The 18,421-nt window shown below is 36.8% G+C and overlaps 1 protein-coding gene across 2 annotated transcripts in view; it reads left to right on the forward strand.

Annotated features, from left to right (window-relative positions):
* Nucleotides 1-14,886, forward strand: part of thsd7ba (thrombospondin, type I, domain containing 7Ba) — a 204,534-nt gene extending 189,648 nt beyond the window's left edge. For both annotated transcript variants that reach the window (XM_032567890.1, XM_032567891.1), the window contains 6 exons: nt 2,934-3,107; nt 7,147-7,242; nt 9,310-9,392; nt 9,758-9,953; nt 10,898-10,985; nt 11,312-14,886. In XM_032567890.1, the coding sequence (XP_032423781.1) occupies nt 2,934-3,107; nt 7,147-7,242; nt 9,310-9,392; nt 9,758-9,953; nt 10,898-10,985; nt 11,312-11,393 (719 nt within the window). In that variant the 3' untranslated portion in view covers nt 11,394-14,886. The remainder of the gene's footprint in view (nt 1-2,933; nt 3,108-7,146; nt 7,243-9,309; nt 9,393-9,757; nt 9,954-10,897; nt 10,986-11,311) is intronic.
* Nucleotides 14,887-18,421: the final 3,535 nt, after the last annotated feature.

The raw sequence follows: 18,421 nt of genomic DNA on the forward strand, positions 1-18,421 counted from the left end.
TGTAAAAGGGTTGTCAATTTTCAAAATGATATATATTTTATTGAAAAATGCCATGGCAAAAACAATTTAAACCCTCATTCATCAGTGGAAAAATTATTCTTGTCATTACAGCAATCAAACCTTTCCTATTATTGCTGAGTAGGTTTTTTGCATTCGCTACTATTATGGTGATTATTTCATCAGTGAGGAGCTACAAATCTATAAGGTTGGAATGGCTACTTGCCATCACCCTAATCTTTAGCTTTGTTCACTGATTCTGAATGTGTTTAAAGTCAGGACTCTGGTTGGGCCTTTCCAAGACATTGAGGTTTCTTCATAAAGTCAGAACGACACATGCTGATATAGCGTTTAGAAAAAATTAAGAAACTTTATTAAATGCTTAGTTTAAAAAATTTATCTGATTCTAAACTTTTTTTCAGTGTAAAAGAAATTGATGTAATTACAGATAAAAATCTTTAAGGTAAAATGCAAATTGAAATACTCTCTGAAGGATTTTTTAAATTGTTTGATGATTTTATCATTAAAGCTCTGTAGCACTTATTATTTCATTTAAAAAAAGTTGTTTGGCCTTATTTTGTTGTTTGATTATTTTTACTGTATTTATGTTTTAGAAACTTTTTCAAGGGAGAATAGTTTCGAACAAAATCAGCACAATGAAATGTTTTTTTACTTTTTCAAGATGCAGCATGTTTTTCTTTAAGGACAATGGTTCTGTACTCTTTTTTACTTGTTTTTTTTTTTTACTGGTGATAAAATAGTGATCTGACTACAAAACAATCATCATATGATATTTTTGCCATATCGCCCACTTGTGCTTCCATGTCTCTAACTCTACTTTGGGTGGCTCAGTATAGCTGTTGGCATGCAGTGTCCAATTATCTGAAAAGATGGTTCATCTTTCAGCTTCACTTTCTCACATGAAGGTGGTGTATGCAGACTTATTTTGTTTTTCTGCCCATTTCCCACTAATCAGCATCTGTGTTGAGCTATTTCACATCCAGGCTTTGATTACAAACCAAAGAATAGTCGGTTCCCCAATATCAGGTGTATCACTGGTTTTAGACAGATCAAAAATATTATTAAAAATATAATTCTTCATTAAACAACAATGACAAAAGAATGTTTTAAATTAGTCAAAAGGTCAGGCTTCCAACAACAAAGACACTGAAAGACTTGTAAAAGTAAGTTGGTGGTAGCATCATGCTAAGGGCTGGTTTCAAAGCCAGGAACTGGCAATGAACATTAGCAGAACATTGTGCTAATGTTCTGCTCAAAGTCTATAGAACACTGACAAGGAAGGACAAACTCAGAGTTCTTCAGCTTAACCTCAAATCAACACAGCTGAAACTCGGATGTAGCCTGGTGTTCCAGGAGGAAAATTACCCAAAATACACTTGACACTAATTCTGAAAGAGGTAAAGCAGAAAATAATCTGACATATTGAGTTTAGGTCTGAGCTCATCCCTATTAAAACTTTGTAAACTGTTCTTAAAAAGTCAGGAAAATACCACTTTCAATGATTTCTACCACATCTGCCACGAGTGGTCAAATATCCAGATGGAATACATCTATCCTTTTACTGTGATAAGCTGTTAACTTCTTAACTGAACTGTAAATTAATCAAACATTTTGCTATAACTCGATCATTTTGTTGAGTAAACAAAATGATCAACCATAATCTTTAATTGAATCTGTGCATGGTAAATAATCAACCTTTTCATTAGAATAATCACCATAGAAACAAGGAGATGGCATCTCACCAATTCGCTGATGTCATTTAGTGACAGTGGAGGTTTTTTATTTATTCCTTAAGCCAAAAAAATGAGCATTTAATTATTTTCAGAGAGGCAGCAGCTGGCCAGCTGGCAGCTAGTCTGCTTTACTGTCAACGTTTATCCCTCTACAATGAAGCTTTACTGTGCATCTTTGCATGGCTGCTGCACAGGTAGCAAAAGATTTTAGTTCATTTTAATACTTGTCATTTTTACAAGACACAGTGATTATCATTGATGAAAAGGATTCTCAGACCTGCGATCTCAGTCATGTTGCCTTGTGAAGCCTTTTGTAAGGCTTTGCTATGAAGAGTAAGTGGTTGCCTGTGCTCATCTCTCTCCTCTGTGATCCTCTGCTTGATTCATCACTCAATCCGCCGATGCGGCGAGTCTTGGCTGAAGATCAGAAGTGTTTGATGCCAAGGGCAGACATGTGTGGGCGTGTGTGTGTGTGTGTGTGTGTCTTCATCGTGCATGGGCGTGTTTGTTGGTGTGAAGGTGCCAGCAGGTGAAATGTAAGGTCCAGCAGAAGTGCAGTGGACATACATGCGAGATGTAATGTGCAAACGCGGCTTAAAGCTGTTTAATGCGGCTCCAGCCGCAGCATGTTCCCTCAGATGAAGCTGTGTAAGACAAGAGCTGATGGAGTGAGTGTCTGTGTATGTAGATGAAAGATAATGAGATGCCTGAGTTCACAGATAGTCACTAATGGATGTTCAAGGCAGAGAATCAGAGGCTTTCTCATGCTGAGAGACGGTGGCTTTGGATGATATTATCGTTGCAGGAAAACCCTACCAAGCGTCACAAAGGATATTTGTGTTTGACATTCAAGAAAGAAAGTCTTCTGTATCATTTATTGGCTCACACACAAAAAACATCAACCAGCCTTTGTCAGACAAATAATTTCCTCCCCTGGGAGACCTGTTTCAGTTATCTTCATCGGTTTTACATCTTACTTTAAAGTCTGACTGTGAAGGCCATATCCATTAATCTGTTTTTGCATTTAGAACATACTGTACGTTCTCACAGATCTGTTGTTTTTGATTCCTGTTCAGTTTTGCATTGCTTCATATAGTTGGCAATAGGACAGACGAAGATTATTTGTGGATCAGGATTAATCTGTGACTTGATGTTTTTTTATTATTATTATTATTTGTTCAGGTGATTGCCATTTGACACAGTGGTCCACCTGGAGCTCCTGCCAGCTGATCTGCCTGGAGGGCCGCAGTTTTGAGTCCACCGGTCGCCAGGCGCGATCCAGAGCTGTGATCATTCAAGCCATGGAGAACCAAGGCAGCTGCCCCAATCAGGTCTTTGAGACCCAGCCTTGTAAAGGTATAAAGGAAGATTGACTTATACTTATTTTCACCAAAAAACTGATAATCATATTCATAATATAATTACATTTCCTTACTAAAGCATATTAAAAGTTTTTTTTATATGAACGCCTTTAAATGCTATTGTATATTTAATTCAACTTTATAAAATGGAAACAAATATATTCATTGATCCTGATAGTCAAGGTTTTTTTGTATTTGTACATTTGTTTCTGTTGTAATAATTGTTGCTTAAAGTGGCTTAAAGTCCTCCATACGGCTGTTTGGAGTTCGATTACCGGTTCTTGGGTTGTTTACTGCATGCCTTGCCCTTCTTCCCAACCAGTTACTAATGACTACAGGTCACTACTACCCTAATAACCTTTAAAAATGGCAGAAAAATTGTTAAAACAAAAAACTCTGTATGTGTATTTATGAGCAAATATCTTTTCTGGAAAACTTACTATATTTTTCAATGAACTTTAGCATTTTTTGCTTGATGTTTAGACAATTTAAATGAATTCGACAGCATTTATTTTGCTGTCCAATAAATGTCCATTAAACTCCAGCTACACACACGAGGGCTCCGATAAAGATAAAATATTTCAACCTTTGACCTTTGAAACTATCCTGACATGTTTATTGGGTTGCATCAGGGCAGTGTGGAGTTGTGTTTGCTACTTGAGAGAACACTTAGGACTCAATATGGATTGAAGATGTCTTCTAGGGTTTTCTAAACTATCTGATAGAAAAATAAACTAAAAGATTATATGATAAAGAAGGTTTTCAGATTGTCAGATGTATTGTAAAATGTAATTTTAGGAGTTGTATTGTAGTGTTATCCCCTATCAGACATCAATCTGATTGATGCGTTTAATGCTAAAAGAGCAGGGGTCTCAGTCCTTGAGGGCTGCCAATTGAAATGAGTCCCTGGTCTTGAATCAAATAGCTAAATTGCTTCTTTGGCATGCAGTGAAGCTTTACATAACTCTGGTATAGAGCAAATAGTTGAGACAAATGTCTTGAAGGAGAGCGGTACCGTTTCTACTTATTTTGGGTCAGCCACAACACAGAGAGAGAGACTCAAGAAGGTTTTGTTACGTGTCTGGAAAATAGTTGGTGGTATGTCCCACATGTGTTGAATTTAGAAAGATAAAGAAGAGAGACTTTTGATCAAGAGTCCAATGTCTTTAATGTCCCTAAGTGATTAATTAAACAGATGTTGTTATATTTAAATCTCACTTCTCATTATTTTTCCGAAACAAGCATTATTGTTCTTTTTTCTTATTTTGCCTGTAAGTCATAATTGTCTGTTCTGTTTTATTGCAGAACACTTGAGTTTGTGTTTTACTGCCAACAGAGCGTGGGATTCAAATAGTTATAAAATCCTTGGCCGTATCCGGCCCCAGAGTGAAATTCCTCGTCACAAAGGCCATGCAGTGTTACACATGGTCAAGCTGATGGTTGCGTGTATGAGCTTGAATCGGACATTATCGGTTTATGTTAGATAAGTGGGCTTTTTCTTGTTCCTGCTGATGACTCTTCTATTCTCACTCCTGGTCATTTAATCAGCAATAAAGCGGCTTTAATGCACTTGGATACTAGAAAAAAGGGAACCTTATAAAAGAGTGATGGGAGAGAGAGGATGCAAAAAAGCTTTGGCAAGGAATATTAAAAAGCTCCAATAAATGATTTAGACATAGATATTATTGTGATTTTTTTTATTTTTTACCTCTTTTTAGTTTGCTTTACATTTATCTGAACCCAAATAAATCTATTTAAACCAAGTTTTAACCCAGATACTTAATACTCATAGTGAGCAGGTAGCATCAGCTCTAAGTGCTTAAATAGAAGTTGCTGGATTTTCATGTTTCTTGAAGGCATTCCACCTCTAACCCAGAGGCTTTTTCACTTCTGAACACGGCTTGCTTTATATGTAAGCACTCTTTTAAGTACTTGTAATGCCCAGGATGGCTGAGTGTCTACACCAACTTGGACAGAAATAACAAGGTTAGTTTTAGCTGTTCTTGTAGCCAAAGTGCTCCGATGGTAGCAAGCAGGTTCCAGTAAGATTTAGAGAAAATATATTTAGGGAAGCATTGGATTTTACGTCCGATTTCTGGTCTCCTCTTTTTGTAAAGCTTTGATCCTCCGAGACCAATTTTAATAAATACAAATATCCTTTTAGGAACTAATACAAGAAAATACAATTGTTTTTTCTTGTCTTTCTGCTGCGGGCAGATTTTTGTTGTTTTGTCTGTGGTCAAAGGTCACACAATATGAATAAATAGACAAGGATTTTACTTTCTTAAGCAGACTCTCACAATGACACTTACCTCAGTCACTCTACTAAACATGACTTACTGATGAAGAGAACATGCTACATAAATAGGCAGAAGAAAAAGAAGAGTCTACAGTGAGTACACCCTTTGTACATAAAAGCAATTTTTTAAGCCTATTTTTGAATGATTTACAATTAATTTGCAGCATTTTATTTTGCCAGCATATTTGGGGTATTCGTCCATACCATAATACCACATCATAACTGAATTGCTACATGCTAATGCAGAGGTCCCTGCAGCATGTACGTCACTACCTTGACTGTGAAATGTCCAAAAGGCTGCCAACATTTCAAAATCCAGAAAATAGCAGAGGTTGAAAGCTTAAATAAACAACTTTGTCTTTTTGTTAAAGCTGCAGTAGGGAGTTCTGAAAAAAACTGTGGTCTGAAATTCTGAACAAGTTTTTCCACCAACAATACAGCTACAGCGTACTGGCAAACTTGAGCTTGATGGTACACACTGAGCGGGGGAAGGGTGTGAGCATCGCGTAGAAGAGTGTGATTGACAGTGCAAAGACTTTCTTCCTGATTCTGATTGGTTGTTTCTGACCGGGAGCGGTGTGTTTCTGCAAATGGCAGCAGGACCACTGGGCGAAGCCAGAGGAACCTCATACTTTTCACAATGATTTGTGTTATATTCTACTGTAGGAAAGTTGATTCTATTGTTCTCAAAAGCCATTTTGTCAGTTCATCTCTAAATTTATTTCTGTTTACTTTGTGCTTAATGTTTTTTTTTATCACATATGTTTTTAATGTTTACCTTTCTTTATACTAAAAACTTTCTTTTTTCTTATATTTCATGATCAATTTTGTCAGTTTTTGCTGCTTTCATGACCATACCACAGCAATTTTATTTATAAAGCTCTTTGAAAGAGCAGCAGCAGCAACAAAGTGCTGCACAAAGAAAACTATAAAAATTCAAAAATAACAATCATGTATAAGTAAGGCCTAGGAACAGTAACAATTTAAATACAATACAACAAATTAAAATAAGCAAGGTCAAACTATGTCTAGCTAATTATTGAAGGCCAAAGAAAAAGAAAAGGCTTTAAGAGGAGTTGTAATAGTAGAGAAGGAACCTCTCTAATGTGCATCAACTATTGTGAAGCAGCAGTAGAAAAAGCCCTGAATACCTTCATACACCCAATAACCATAATAACCTTCATTTTTTTCTTTTTAATCTGAACACATAAAACTTAACATTATACATAAGTTCAAATATATTTATTTTAAAATTGTACCCACCGCAGTAACCCTTATGTGTAACTTCAATTCTGTATTTTCTGCGGTGTTACTTTGGTTCTTTTTGAAAGTTTGTCCTAAATTGCAGCTTTGTGTGGCTGCGATTTTTTCAGTCCTACAAATCAGTTCTATCTGTCTTTGCTCTTCTCTTCAAATCAACCTTTCTGTAGACTGTCCCTCGGGAAAATAAGAGCTTTGATTGCAAAAAGAGGCCCATTTCATATATTTTCAACCAATTTTACCTAATTTTATCCAAAGTTGCCACTGTCTTGCATGCTGCCTCAGTTGAGGGATTTCTATTTTTTTTTTCCTTTTTGTCCTGTCTTTGTAATCATTATATGTCTTAGCTTTATAATATAAAGGTGTAGGCCTGAGGAAAATGGAGGTTAACATCTATAGGAGCCTGAGAACAGATGTGGACACCCAATATAAACTGCTAATGAGGATTGCATCTATCTCTCTGCCATTGCTACAGGAGGAAAATGCCACAGTTACCAGTGGAAAACAGGGGGATGGACAAACAACAAGAGGCCAGTGTGGTGTCAACGCTCAGATGGTGTTAATGTCACAGGTGAAGACTTACAGTCTCCAGTGACTGCTCATAGATGGGTTACATACAATATCTCCTAGGAAAACGGCGATATTGCCTAATTCCTATATGAGTCCAGCGGCTGAACGTGTGCTATTTCTGTTTATGTTCCCCTGCACTGACACAGTTGAACCCTTTTTTATTTCATTTTGTGTCGTATGGATGTGTGCCACATTAAAGAATAAGTCGGTAGCTCTAAAATGAAATGTGCAGCTCAGACACGAAGTGAATCTCCTTTCATTCTGAAAACTGTCAAACTGAAAACTTTTTTTTCCAGAAGTGGCTGAAGCAGGTGGTTTTGAGTTACATTTAGAAGAAAAGAGCACCTTATTGGATCAGGAGATAATAGGAAATGCAACATCTGCTAAGATCTGACAGTGCTGAATTGCAAAAGTATCATCTTTAGAGATTCCAAAACTATTAAGCTGTCAGTAGACTTTGCTTCTACGGATAAGATCTTTTCCAGATATATAACAAAAGTCAGATGAGATTAAAACTTTCCGTGCCAGCATATGGACTGTGCTTTCTGTCAGTCACAAATTCAGACAAGCATGAAGGCAGAGATGAGGATCCGAGTAGCACTTAAGTTGTAAAAACAAAGATTTTAGGCTTCAGATTCAACTCAGGCTCAAACTCTAAGACTAAAGTCTCATGAAAAATTCTTATCTCATGTTATCAGGAGTGAAAATAGACCAGGAATTGTGGCTCATTTGATTCATGATTAAATTGAGTAATAATTTTCTGATGGATGTCTTTCAAACTGAGCTATGTATTACAGTGGATCCCCATTGTTCAAATTGGTTAGGGACCACAGCCGCCCGAAAATAGCTAAAATCCACAAATACTTGAGAATCACTTGAAAAATTATTGTACCTGCCAATATTAATAGTTAAAAAACCAAACATTTGTTAATATGCATTAATAAGCAAAGTGAAAACCATCTTAGCACTACTGCAGAAGCTGATATCTACAGTTTTTCTTATCTCCTCTCATCAGCCATGTTTTAAGTTGCATCGTGCTTAGCTGTTTCAGCGTTGTGAAAACTGATCATAACTGAGGTACAGCCTTTCCACCAAACAAGTTAAATCAACATTTGAAAACTATTTTGTATTTATTCATTCAAAAAATAATTTGAAGCTCTGAAATAATTAAGAGTGGCAAAGCAAGCAAAAAATGAGACAGATAGGTTTTTTTGTGCCGTTAATGAAGTTTGCTTTGACATAGAGGCATATTTATGTCTTTAGAGGGTAACTGTTGTATGTTTTGACAGCCATTCATAGTGTCTTTGCATGATGAATGTTCTGAAAAAGACAAACAAGTAAGTTATCTGTTGAAATAAACTGAAAGATGGTCATTTGATTTCATAACCTACATATATTTTCTTTCTAGGCAGGCTAGACAGCATACATTTGATGTGAAATATTAATTTTAGTCGCTAAGGACTCGACTTGCTTCTGACTTGGCCATGCTGACTTCTACCAGTGCTTGAAGATTCACTCACACAGAGTAGTTGTAGTACAGTGTTCTAAGAACATTTTACACTTTATTTGATCTGCCTATTCCCACACCAGGGTCAATTGATTTCTTTCTTTTCCTCCCTTTTTAACACAAGTAATCAATAAACCGCACTGAGCTGGGATGCTTTCAATCCATATAAATATAATCACGCATTTGTATTTATAGGAAGTAAACCAGCCTCGGAGAAACAGAAAAAAACTACGACTGTTGTGGGAATAAAAAAGCTTTAGGCAGGCTTGATATGCTGTAAATAGCAGGCGAATGTGATCTTATCACTCCAAGGAAGTATTTCTGGCAAATATGAAACCAGAAGGGGGAAAAAAATGAAAACCTGCTTTGGCAGGGAACCCAAAAGCCCATTGCATTACTCTTTGATATTCTGACATGCAATTTTCTGTGTTGGAATTAAAATGTTCACCAATTGATCAGGGACCCCGATAGGAACCTGAACCCATTAATCAGCTGTGACAGAGCATTAATTTACTGATCAATGGGTAAAGGAACAGAAATAAGAATGTGTTGTCTTCTCAGGGGGGTGTTTCCCACAGAAAAGGCCCACTACCCTTCGACACTGCCATCCTCCGTGCACAAAACCCTTCTCGCATTGCACGCCGGTAAGATTGCTGTGTTTCGACCAGGAAGCTGTGGTCTCTGCAGAGCTTTTTTTTTTGTTGTTTTCTGCTCACATACTTCTTGGTGGGAAGCTTCATGGATCGTGATAGATGACGTTTTTAATTTCCTAAAGCAGGCCATTAGAAGCTAATCGGATTCATTTAACTATTTGTGTCAGTTAAGATGTACACCTGTGAGGTCGTTTAGGGTGGGAATTTTGGGGTGGGGATGAGAATTAATGGCCACAGCTTGATGTTATACTGCCCCTAAGAGTATCCTTACATAACTGCACTGCACGTCTTGTAAAGTGTGAAGTAACAATTGCAGTAAATGATCCTCTACTGTTTTTGAACTCCTTTTTGTGCAGAGTGGAGTGTGTGGGTGTGAGAAGGGCTACACTGAAGTGATGACCTCGCATGGCTTCTTGGACTACTGCACCAGAACCCCCGGGGTGGACAACAGCAAGAAAGCCGATGTGAAAACTAACTCTGGAAGATTAAAACCCCGGCCGTCTCAGTCCAACGACCTCTTCAGCGAGTGGACCTTAAGGCCCGTTGGCCCAGGTACTGAAATGGAAATTATCTGCAACAGTCAATCAGCATGTCTGACATTGTTTCTGCTTCTAAAAATAACCTTCTTCCTGTAAAATAAACTAACAAAGGGAAGAGCAAGTGTCTCTTTGGACCTTCCATAATGGCTAAAAATTAATAGGGACCAGATAATGTAATAACAAATTAAACACAATTTATTTTACTGAATTTCCACACAGAATGTACCCGTATTATGTTTATGTTTATTTAATTTCCCTTTCGGTTTAATAAAGTATTTTTGAATTTGAATTATCTTTATATTAAATCCTAAAATTAGAAATGACAAGAAATTTTCTAAAGTAGATATTTGTCTAAAAAGTCATGTGACAAACGTGTTCAGTTTGGCTGTCCTGAGAGCAAATGGCTCTTTAGGTTGCACATCCTGTTCTAGGTCAATGTCTTTGCACTACTCCTTATTATAATCTGTGGGAAAAAGCACAACGGTACCTTCATTCAGTACCTTGTAAAAGTATTGAAACCTCTTGAACTTTTCAACATTTTGTCACATTGCAATCACAGGATTATGTGTATTTTATTGGGATTTTAATCCTGATACATAATTTAGAAGTTGAAGAAAACTTCTAAATGGTTTTCAATGGTTTATTTTGCATTTGCTTTTATTTTGCAAAGAATAATGGATTACGTTTTCTGTTAATTATGTGCAAAGCTGGTAAAGAGACACATCAGACGACATAATTTTCTTTCCACTGGACAAACATCCACTTATTTCAAATGGTGTGTCACCCCAACTCCTGCTAGAGTTGTAGTATGTCAAAATGTGCAAATGGTTTGGACACTTTAGCAAGATAATTTGACCACATTAAATATCTTCATGGTGGTATGTGGGAACAGAGTTTCATGACCACCTAAATAATCTTTAAATGTCTTTATTTAAAATCTCCCTTTTGATTACACAGATGGAAGAGTAAAGCTGTGGGTTTATGCTGTAGCCATCGTTGGATTCATTGTAGTACTTTTCATCATCACGCTGTCATTCCTGATCTGGTATGTCCAATTCCACTCTCTTCAAAATGTTTTGCCACATACGATTGTTAAAGCAGGAGCTTCTTTGTAGGTCTCTCTCTCTCACACACGCACATACTTGGTATGAGAAAAGCATAAACATGGAGAGGCAAAAAGAAATTTCTTTCCTCCGACACAGCCCTGTCAAGTATGAGTTATACTCCTCCACACTACTTTGTCTGTTGTGAGCTCCTGTTATCAGTTAATGAAATTCTTTTTAAAGACTGAAATCAAGTTGGACTGCCTTGTGCTGCACCAAGCTACATGCTTTCTGAGCTTTTTGTGTCTTGTCTCTTGGTGTTTTTTAGCAAGCCATCAAAAACCTCTAAGGCATCTCCTCCACCGCAGAAGCCCTTGACTCTTGCCTATGACGGCGATGTGGATATGTAACCTGGCTGCTGTACCTCATGAGGACATGACTGGCCTTGGGCAGGATTCTGACCTTGTTTGCATTGTTGCCAAGCACGTAACCCGACCTGCTTGAGCCGGGTTATGTTTGCTATAGTAAAGCAATTTGGTCTGCTGTTGATGGCACGGAATATTGGCCAGATCAAACAAGCGGAGCCAAAGCCAGTTGAGCCAAGACCGAGACATGGACCTCGAGATCCTTTTTTCTATAACTGCCTGCAACATGAACACACGGTCCAAGCACCATTTGCAAATGATGAAGCAAGAAGACTTTCAGGCACTAAAGACAAAATGAATCCACAAGTGAATCTACTGTGGAGGTTTTTGAAGTGTCAACAATCAGAAGGGACCACATTTCTTTGTTTTATTTTTTATTTGTTTTGGAGATGCTCCAGTCTGTAGTTACACATTCTACTGAAAGGTAGTTTAATTTTTCTCAATAGTTACGGAACTTTGTAAAAGGTAATGTCACAAGCTCTTTGGATAAACTCTTTTATTTCTTATTTTCAAACAAATAAGATGGTTTATGCACTACGTTAGTGCTGATTCTTTTTTTTTTTTTCCTGATGACTTTTCTAGTGTTTTAACCGTAATGCAAGTCTTAATTTATTTTTGCTGTCTGATTGTGTATTATTGATGATGCAATATGTTGTGTATATGTGGAAACCAAAATCAAAGCCTGCCTCGAGTTTAAGGACAAATGTAATTCGGCTATTTCTCCGTTTTCACGTGACTCCCAGACATAGAAAATAAAATTCAGCAACAAGTTAATGTCATTTTTACTCAATAGGATACCATTTTCTTGCATTTTAGAAGAAAATAATAATAAAAAAAACATGTAAATGAAAAGATTGGAAACCAGCATGATTGAAATCACACCTCATACACAGTTTTAATGTAATGCAAAGCAAAACAGCACTTATCTCTTAAACATAAAGGAGAATCACAAAGATGTTGGCTGGATTACTCATGGCATCAGGCATAACATTATGACCACAGGCAGGTAAAGTAAATAGCACACATCCTTTCTGTGTGAGGACACCTCTAAATGAGAAAGATTTAGGTGGGAAGTGAAAATGTTTTCCTCCAAATTCATCAGTTAGAAGGAGAAAAAAAGTGTAAGTGAGTGAGTTTGACAAGGGCCAAGTTGAAATGGCTATTCAGATCAGTCAGAGCATCTACAGAACTGCAGCTTGTGTAGGATTTTCCCAGTCTGCAGCCATCAGTATCTATCAAAAGAGGTCCAGAAAGGGGACAGTGGTGAACTGATTGCAGGCCCATCAAAGCAGAAGATTGGCTACTGTGGTCCAACACAACAGATGAGCTATGATAGTCAAAATTGCTCAATTGCTGTGTTTCATAACTCTGAGTAATTTTGGAGTATGACTCCCGATAAAATCCTAATGGGTATTAGACATATTCTGCATGTAGATATTCATTGGCCAGTGATCCCTGCCATGTGATTGGTTTTTCCATGAGAATAATTTTTTTAACCTTTATTTTACCAGGGCCAATGAGAATAAAAACTTCCTTTAACTCGCCTTCAAGCAAATATTTGTCTTTAGTGAATTATTTTGGAAATACGGTTGTTGTGCTCTAAAGTGACTCTGGTGCCAATCAGTTGTTGAGTCTGGCTAGCTGTATGAATATTTTTTTGGCTACACTTCTGTTTATTTTAGGCTCATAAACTCATTTTCTTACAGTAGAGACCAATAGAATATTTCAAAAAATAACTTTAAACCATCAGTTGTCAAACTGTGAAAGTGGCAAACTGTGAAAGTGGAAACAAAGTCTCGAAAATGTGCAAAACAGCAAAAATAGAGAACTGGATCACAGAGCAATAGAAGAAGGTGGCCTGGCCTTTGTATCAGGTGGATGGCCAGGTTAGTGTGCACTGCTGTATGATGTATGTTCCACCAGTGCTGCAGACCATGTACACCACTGGTGCAGCCTTATGGCTGTGACATATTTCAGCAGCATAATGCATCCTGTCACAAACCAAGAATGGTTTGAGGTGCTGACTTGGCTGCCAAATCCCCAGATCTCTGTTTAATTCAGTATGTGCTGGACAAATAAGTCCAATCCACGGAGGCCTGACCTGCCATCTTACAGGACCGAAAAGAGCTGCTGCTGACATATTGACTCCAAATACCAGAGGAACCATCCAGAGCCCTAGTGGAGTCATTGAAAAATTCATTATTTTCATTATGTCAACAGGTTAAGGCTGTTCTGGCAGCAGAAGGGAGACCAACTACTATTAGCCAAATGGTCATAATGTCATGTCTAATCTGTGTCTATTTGTTTTCAAGAAAATTGGTCATAAATCTTCTTTTTTTAATCATTATTCCAGACACTGTTTCAATTAACTAAAAAAATAGTCAATATTTTGTTACAGCCTGGAGAAAAGATTGCAAATACCAAATATTCGTGAGCACGGTAACTAACTTCACTCTCAAATCTGTGGAGTTTTCTGTCATTCAACCCAGTTTATTATCTTTTTCGTTTATTTTCTCTTGAAGTTCAGTGCATCAATGATTTTTAATAAGTTTTCACCTTCACTTCTCTTCTCAACTCAGTGGAGGATCCGTATTTCCTGTGTTTGGTGATTTTCACCAGGTATTAAGTTGTTTCTCATTTGGCCTCCAATAATGAAAGAGATTCATATGTGCATCTCAATAAGTTTGAATATAATTGAAAAGTTACTTTATTTCTGTAATTTAATTAAAAAATGTAAACTTGTGTTTTATAGATTCATCAGACACAGTGATATGAGTATTAATGTCATTTATTTGAATAATTATGGCTCTCAGCTAATGAAAATCTTTTTCTTTAGAAAATAGAGCATATTACATAATATCAATAGTGAAAAGCAAATTGCATAAATATAATGGCATGGTAATGTTATGACCTACACAGTCATTGTGAAGACTTGACAGTCTTCTTGCAGAGAGTCACTGAAACTCTCCACAACAAGGTTGGAGCTGGTAATTCAGTGTCATATCAAAGCGGAAAGTTGAGTGTAAGAAAAAGTGCACAAGCAGCAGGGATTTAACCACAGACTTCAGAGGAGTCAGAAACAAAGCCTGCTCACAAATTTCAGATTCAAAATTCTCTTCATGCCACGCTACATTAATCTAGTAACTCATGTTACAAAAGAAGTGTTGGCCAAATATTAGGCCAGTAACAAATTTTACTTAATAACAAATAGTCCCTAAAATTATAGAGATAAACAATAAAGTTGACTTGTGACCATTTTCAAGTTATATATTGATAATGGCACAATAATTCAAGTTTGCCCTCTCAAAGTCTAATAAACTTTCATTCTGGAAAGAATAGTGTCTTTCAATTACACTGTTAATATCCAAAATAAAAAAACAGAACAAAAAACAAAAGAATAAAGGAAATAAAAACCACACACCACCAAAACCAGATTGTAAAAATGGATTATGTACTCTCCCTAAAAGAAAATTGCCCTTCAAACAATATTAGCTATCAGAATAGGAATTTTCGATCTCATTTTAATTTATTATGCGATAAATCGTTTATTGGGACAGGCTTAGCATTAAGTGCATGGCCTGATCGGCACATGGACACACTTTTCAGTAAGTTCTCAATTTTCTGAGAACTTGAATTTTAAATTTTCAGTAGTTGTGTCATCAAAATAAACAGAAATTATTTCTTGAAATTTGTCCAGCTGTGTGTATCGAATCTATGTAATCCTCCAGTTTCATCGCCTGTAACTGAATAACTGAAATAATCTAACTTTTTGCTAATATTCTTATTTAATGAGATGCACCTGTTCTTGTAGGTGACCTCATCTTGAATGTATTTATTCAGCCACTCTATAATCCTTCTGGTTGTACAAATATGGTTGTTACGTGTCACAACAACTGTATTTCGGCAGCTGTCTCTGTATGTAGGCATGCTTGATCTATTTTGGCAGAGAGCGCTCCAAGTGGCCTTGCAAAAAGACTCTGTTTCATAAGTTGCCAAACATTTTTAGAATAGTCTCTTCTAGGGCAGTGTTTCTGAGATTTGGGAAGCAAAAAGCACACATGGTAAAAAGTTGGGTACGGAAAAACCCAAATTTTAAGTATTCCGATGCTTTTGACAACATATCATGAGCTAACTAGAAACATTTCTGTTCTTAGATGCTTATGAGATCTCCTTTGGGTGTGTCCGCCAGATTGAAAAACATCTTTGCCTACTGTTTACAGTACCTAAGCTATTTGTGTTACTATTGTGTGTACATGGAGAACTGGACAAAATGCAAATAAATTGTGAAATCATGTGAAAATCAAGAAAAGGGCCTGCGTTTCTCTCACTACCCCCTCTCTGAGAGGAATATGTATAAGACAGAAGCTCCAGACCAGCAAAGATCTTTCGTGGCTCCTTGACTTTCAAGTCCTGATACATCTGATATATTGTAATTACCGCAGGCTCTAAAGCAAAGCCCAGAACAGATAAGCAGTTGATAAGATTCATTTTGCCCTCCAGTCAGATTTCCAGTCCGATAGTCCCAGGATAATCCCGGGCTGCGAGCGAAGCAGAGTTTAAATCTTTGTCTCATCTAATTCATTTATTTAATCCTGTCACTTTTGCTTAAGACAAGGCAGAATTAAAACGCTTGTGTCACGGCCATCTGATCCATGGCAAAGACGGGGGCCAATCTTGTCATGTCCAATTCATCTCATTTGCGCATCTTTCAAGACACATTTGGAGGTTTTAGTTAAGATTTATGAGCAAGGTGACAGTTTGATTTTTTTGTGTGTGTTTTAATTTATTAAATTTGTTCCTATAAGGAAACAGGAACACTCTAATAAAATATGGTTTGGTGAAATTCGTCAGAGCAGGGAGAAAAAAAAGAACTTCAACGTTTGTGGGGCCATTTCAAACAATTAATGTTTATTGCTCTTTTTTTTTTTTTCTTTACCTAGAAATAGGCCTGTCGCCATAAACAATAAATCAATTAATCGTACCATAAATTAAAACTATCGACCTCATTTTAATTATCGACTTTATTGTCTCTTCCGGCCTTTTTCTCTTTCTGTTGATGACACTGAATGAAAAAAGGCTCAACTCCGGTGTTCTCCACTGATCCTCCCTTCCTCATTTCCTTAATGCCCAGGACACACTGCACGATCTTAGAGCTGTCGGCCCATTTTCAAAACCTGACAGTCCACACATTAGCCGACAGGAATCCTAGGTATAACGGTTCGATCGTGTTGTGTGGTGTCCAACAATGGGCGCAAAGTAATGGCTACAAGTCCAGTGAACTAATTTTAAAATCCGCGCTTTCTGATTGGCTACCTGCCACATTCAACAGGCTGCGTTAACGATCCCAGTCGGGGAAAACAACTGATTCAGATCGGAGCTGCAACGACGATCTACTGTAACACACCACACACTGCAGGATGATCGGTTATGAAATCGCAAGCGACAATCTTACAAAGACCAACGTTCTGAGATTGTTGTAAGGGGAAAAAATAGGAGCAAAAACATCATGTAGTGTGAACTATTGCATCATGTAGTCGATGTGCCCATTTTCTCTATTCAAATCTAATTATTACTGAAGGGCAACATAATATACAGACTTCATAATCTGCACTCTTTTGGTTGAATGCAGTATTTATTTCCACTTTGGCTTTATGTTGTTTAGTTTTTATTCAAGTGCGTTTTTTGTTAATGGAGACTGAGAATCCATTTTATTTTTGTTTCTGGTTGTTTTGTTTATTTTGTTTATTAGTTCCAGTGTTAAGTGTCCTTTTGAAAATAAAGTGTATCTATCTTTGGCAGGAAATCGCATGCATTATTACATCATTTCCATTAAATCAGTGTAAAAAGGTCTTCAAACAATATTAGCATTTATTGCAATAATTTTGGAGACAATTAATCGCTCAGCAAAATTTGTTATCGTGACAGGCCTAGTCAACGGCAGATCACTGGTTTAGTGTTGTTTATTTATAAATAACCTTTGGATGACCACCATTATGCATCCCTTGTGTATGTGTAACATATGAAATTTTGATTGCCTGGGATTTCTTCTTGCAGCCAGTTTTAATTAGACTAACTGCTGAACTCTTTCAAATGATATCACTTAAAACTGTTCATATTACTGTTTTATTAGCAAGTCAGGCCCAATACTTCTTAATAAACTGAAGAAAGCCTTGGCATATGTATTTATAGTCAACCTTTTATGGACTGCATGAGAGGCACAAAACCCAGAAAAGGAGCATGGTAATTTGTAAGGAGAATTGTTATCCAACAGCAGCTACATTGTACAACACCTTTAAAAAGGTTTTATAAACACAAATTATACTTGTATTTGGATTTCACATTACTGTCCAAATCAAATTAGTACATGATTGGCAAACTTTTTATTTTATTTTATTTTATTTTTTCCAAAACACTGTGCCATATTTTTGCATATAGCTACAATGAATGTTTAAGGACATTCATTGTAGCTACAACGTCACAGTCTGAGTGCTTCTGCAGCCTCTAACATTTTGTATTTTGAGCCATCTATTCTTGTATTATCGTTGACCACACAGGAAAGGAATCTCCACAGCAGGGTGCTGCTTTCAGGCTAACCTGCACTAATCATTTTCTGTTTCTCATCTAACCAGAACACCAATATTCTCTAGGCAAAGTTAGGACTATGTAATTCCATCCATCATATCACTTATAAAATATTTCATATTTCTTTCATAAAACTCATAAATAAAGTAGCAGTGAGTGAACCTCCCTTCCTGTTCCATCTCTCTGCACCTACATAAATTATTAGAGTTCAAAGAATTTTGGGATTGGTTTTCTTTGAGGTTTTACTTTACACAAGGAAGTTTGTCAGAAACACATATCAATAAATATTAAACATTACAACTTCCTCCACATACTGTAGAACTGTGCATCATGGGGCAGAGTTATGAAATTCATATCCTTTTTAAATCAAAACATCAAGCCTTCTCATATTCCAATAACATCAAGTTTCTACAGATATCACTATAAGTTTC

This window comes from Xiphophorus hellerii, chromosome 7 (assembly GCF_003331165.1).
Source record: "Xiphophorus hellerii strain 12219 chromosome 7, Xiphophorus_hellerii-4.1, whole genome shotgun sequence".
NCBI classification, from domain to species: domain Eukaryota; kingdom Metazoa; phylum Chordata; class Actinopteri; order Cyprinodontiformes; family Poeciliidae; genus Xiphophorus; species Xiphophorus hellerii.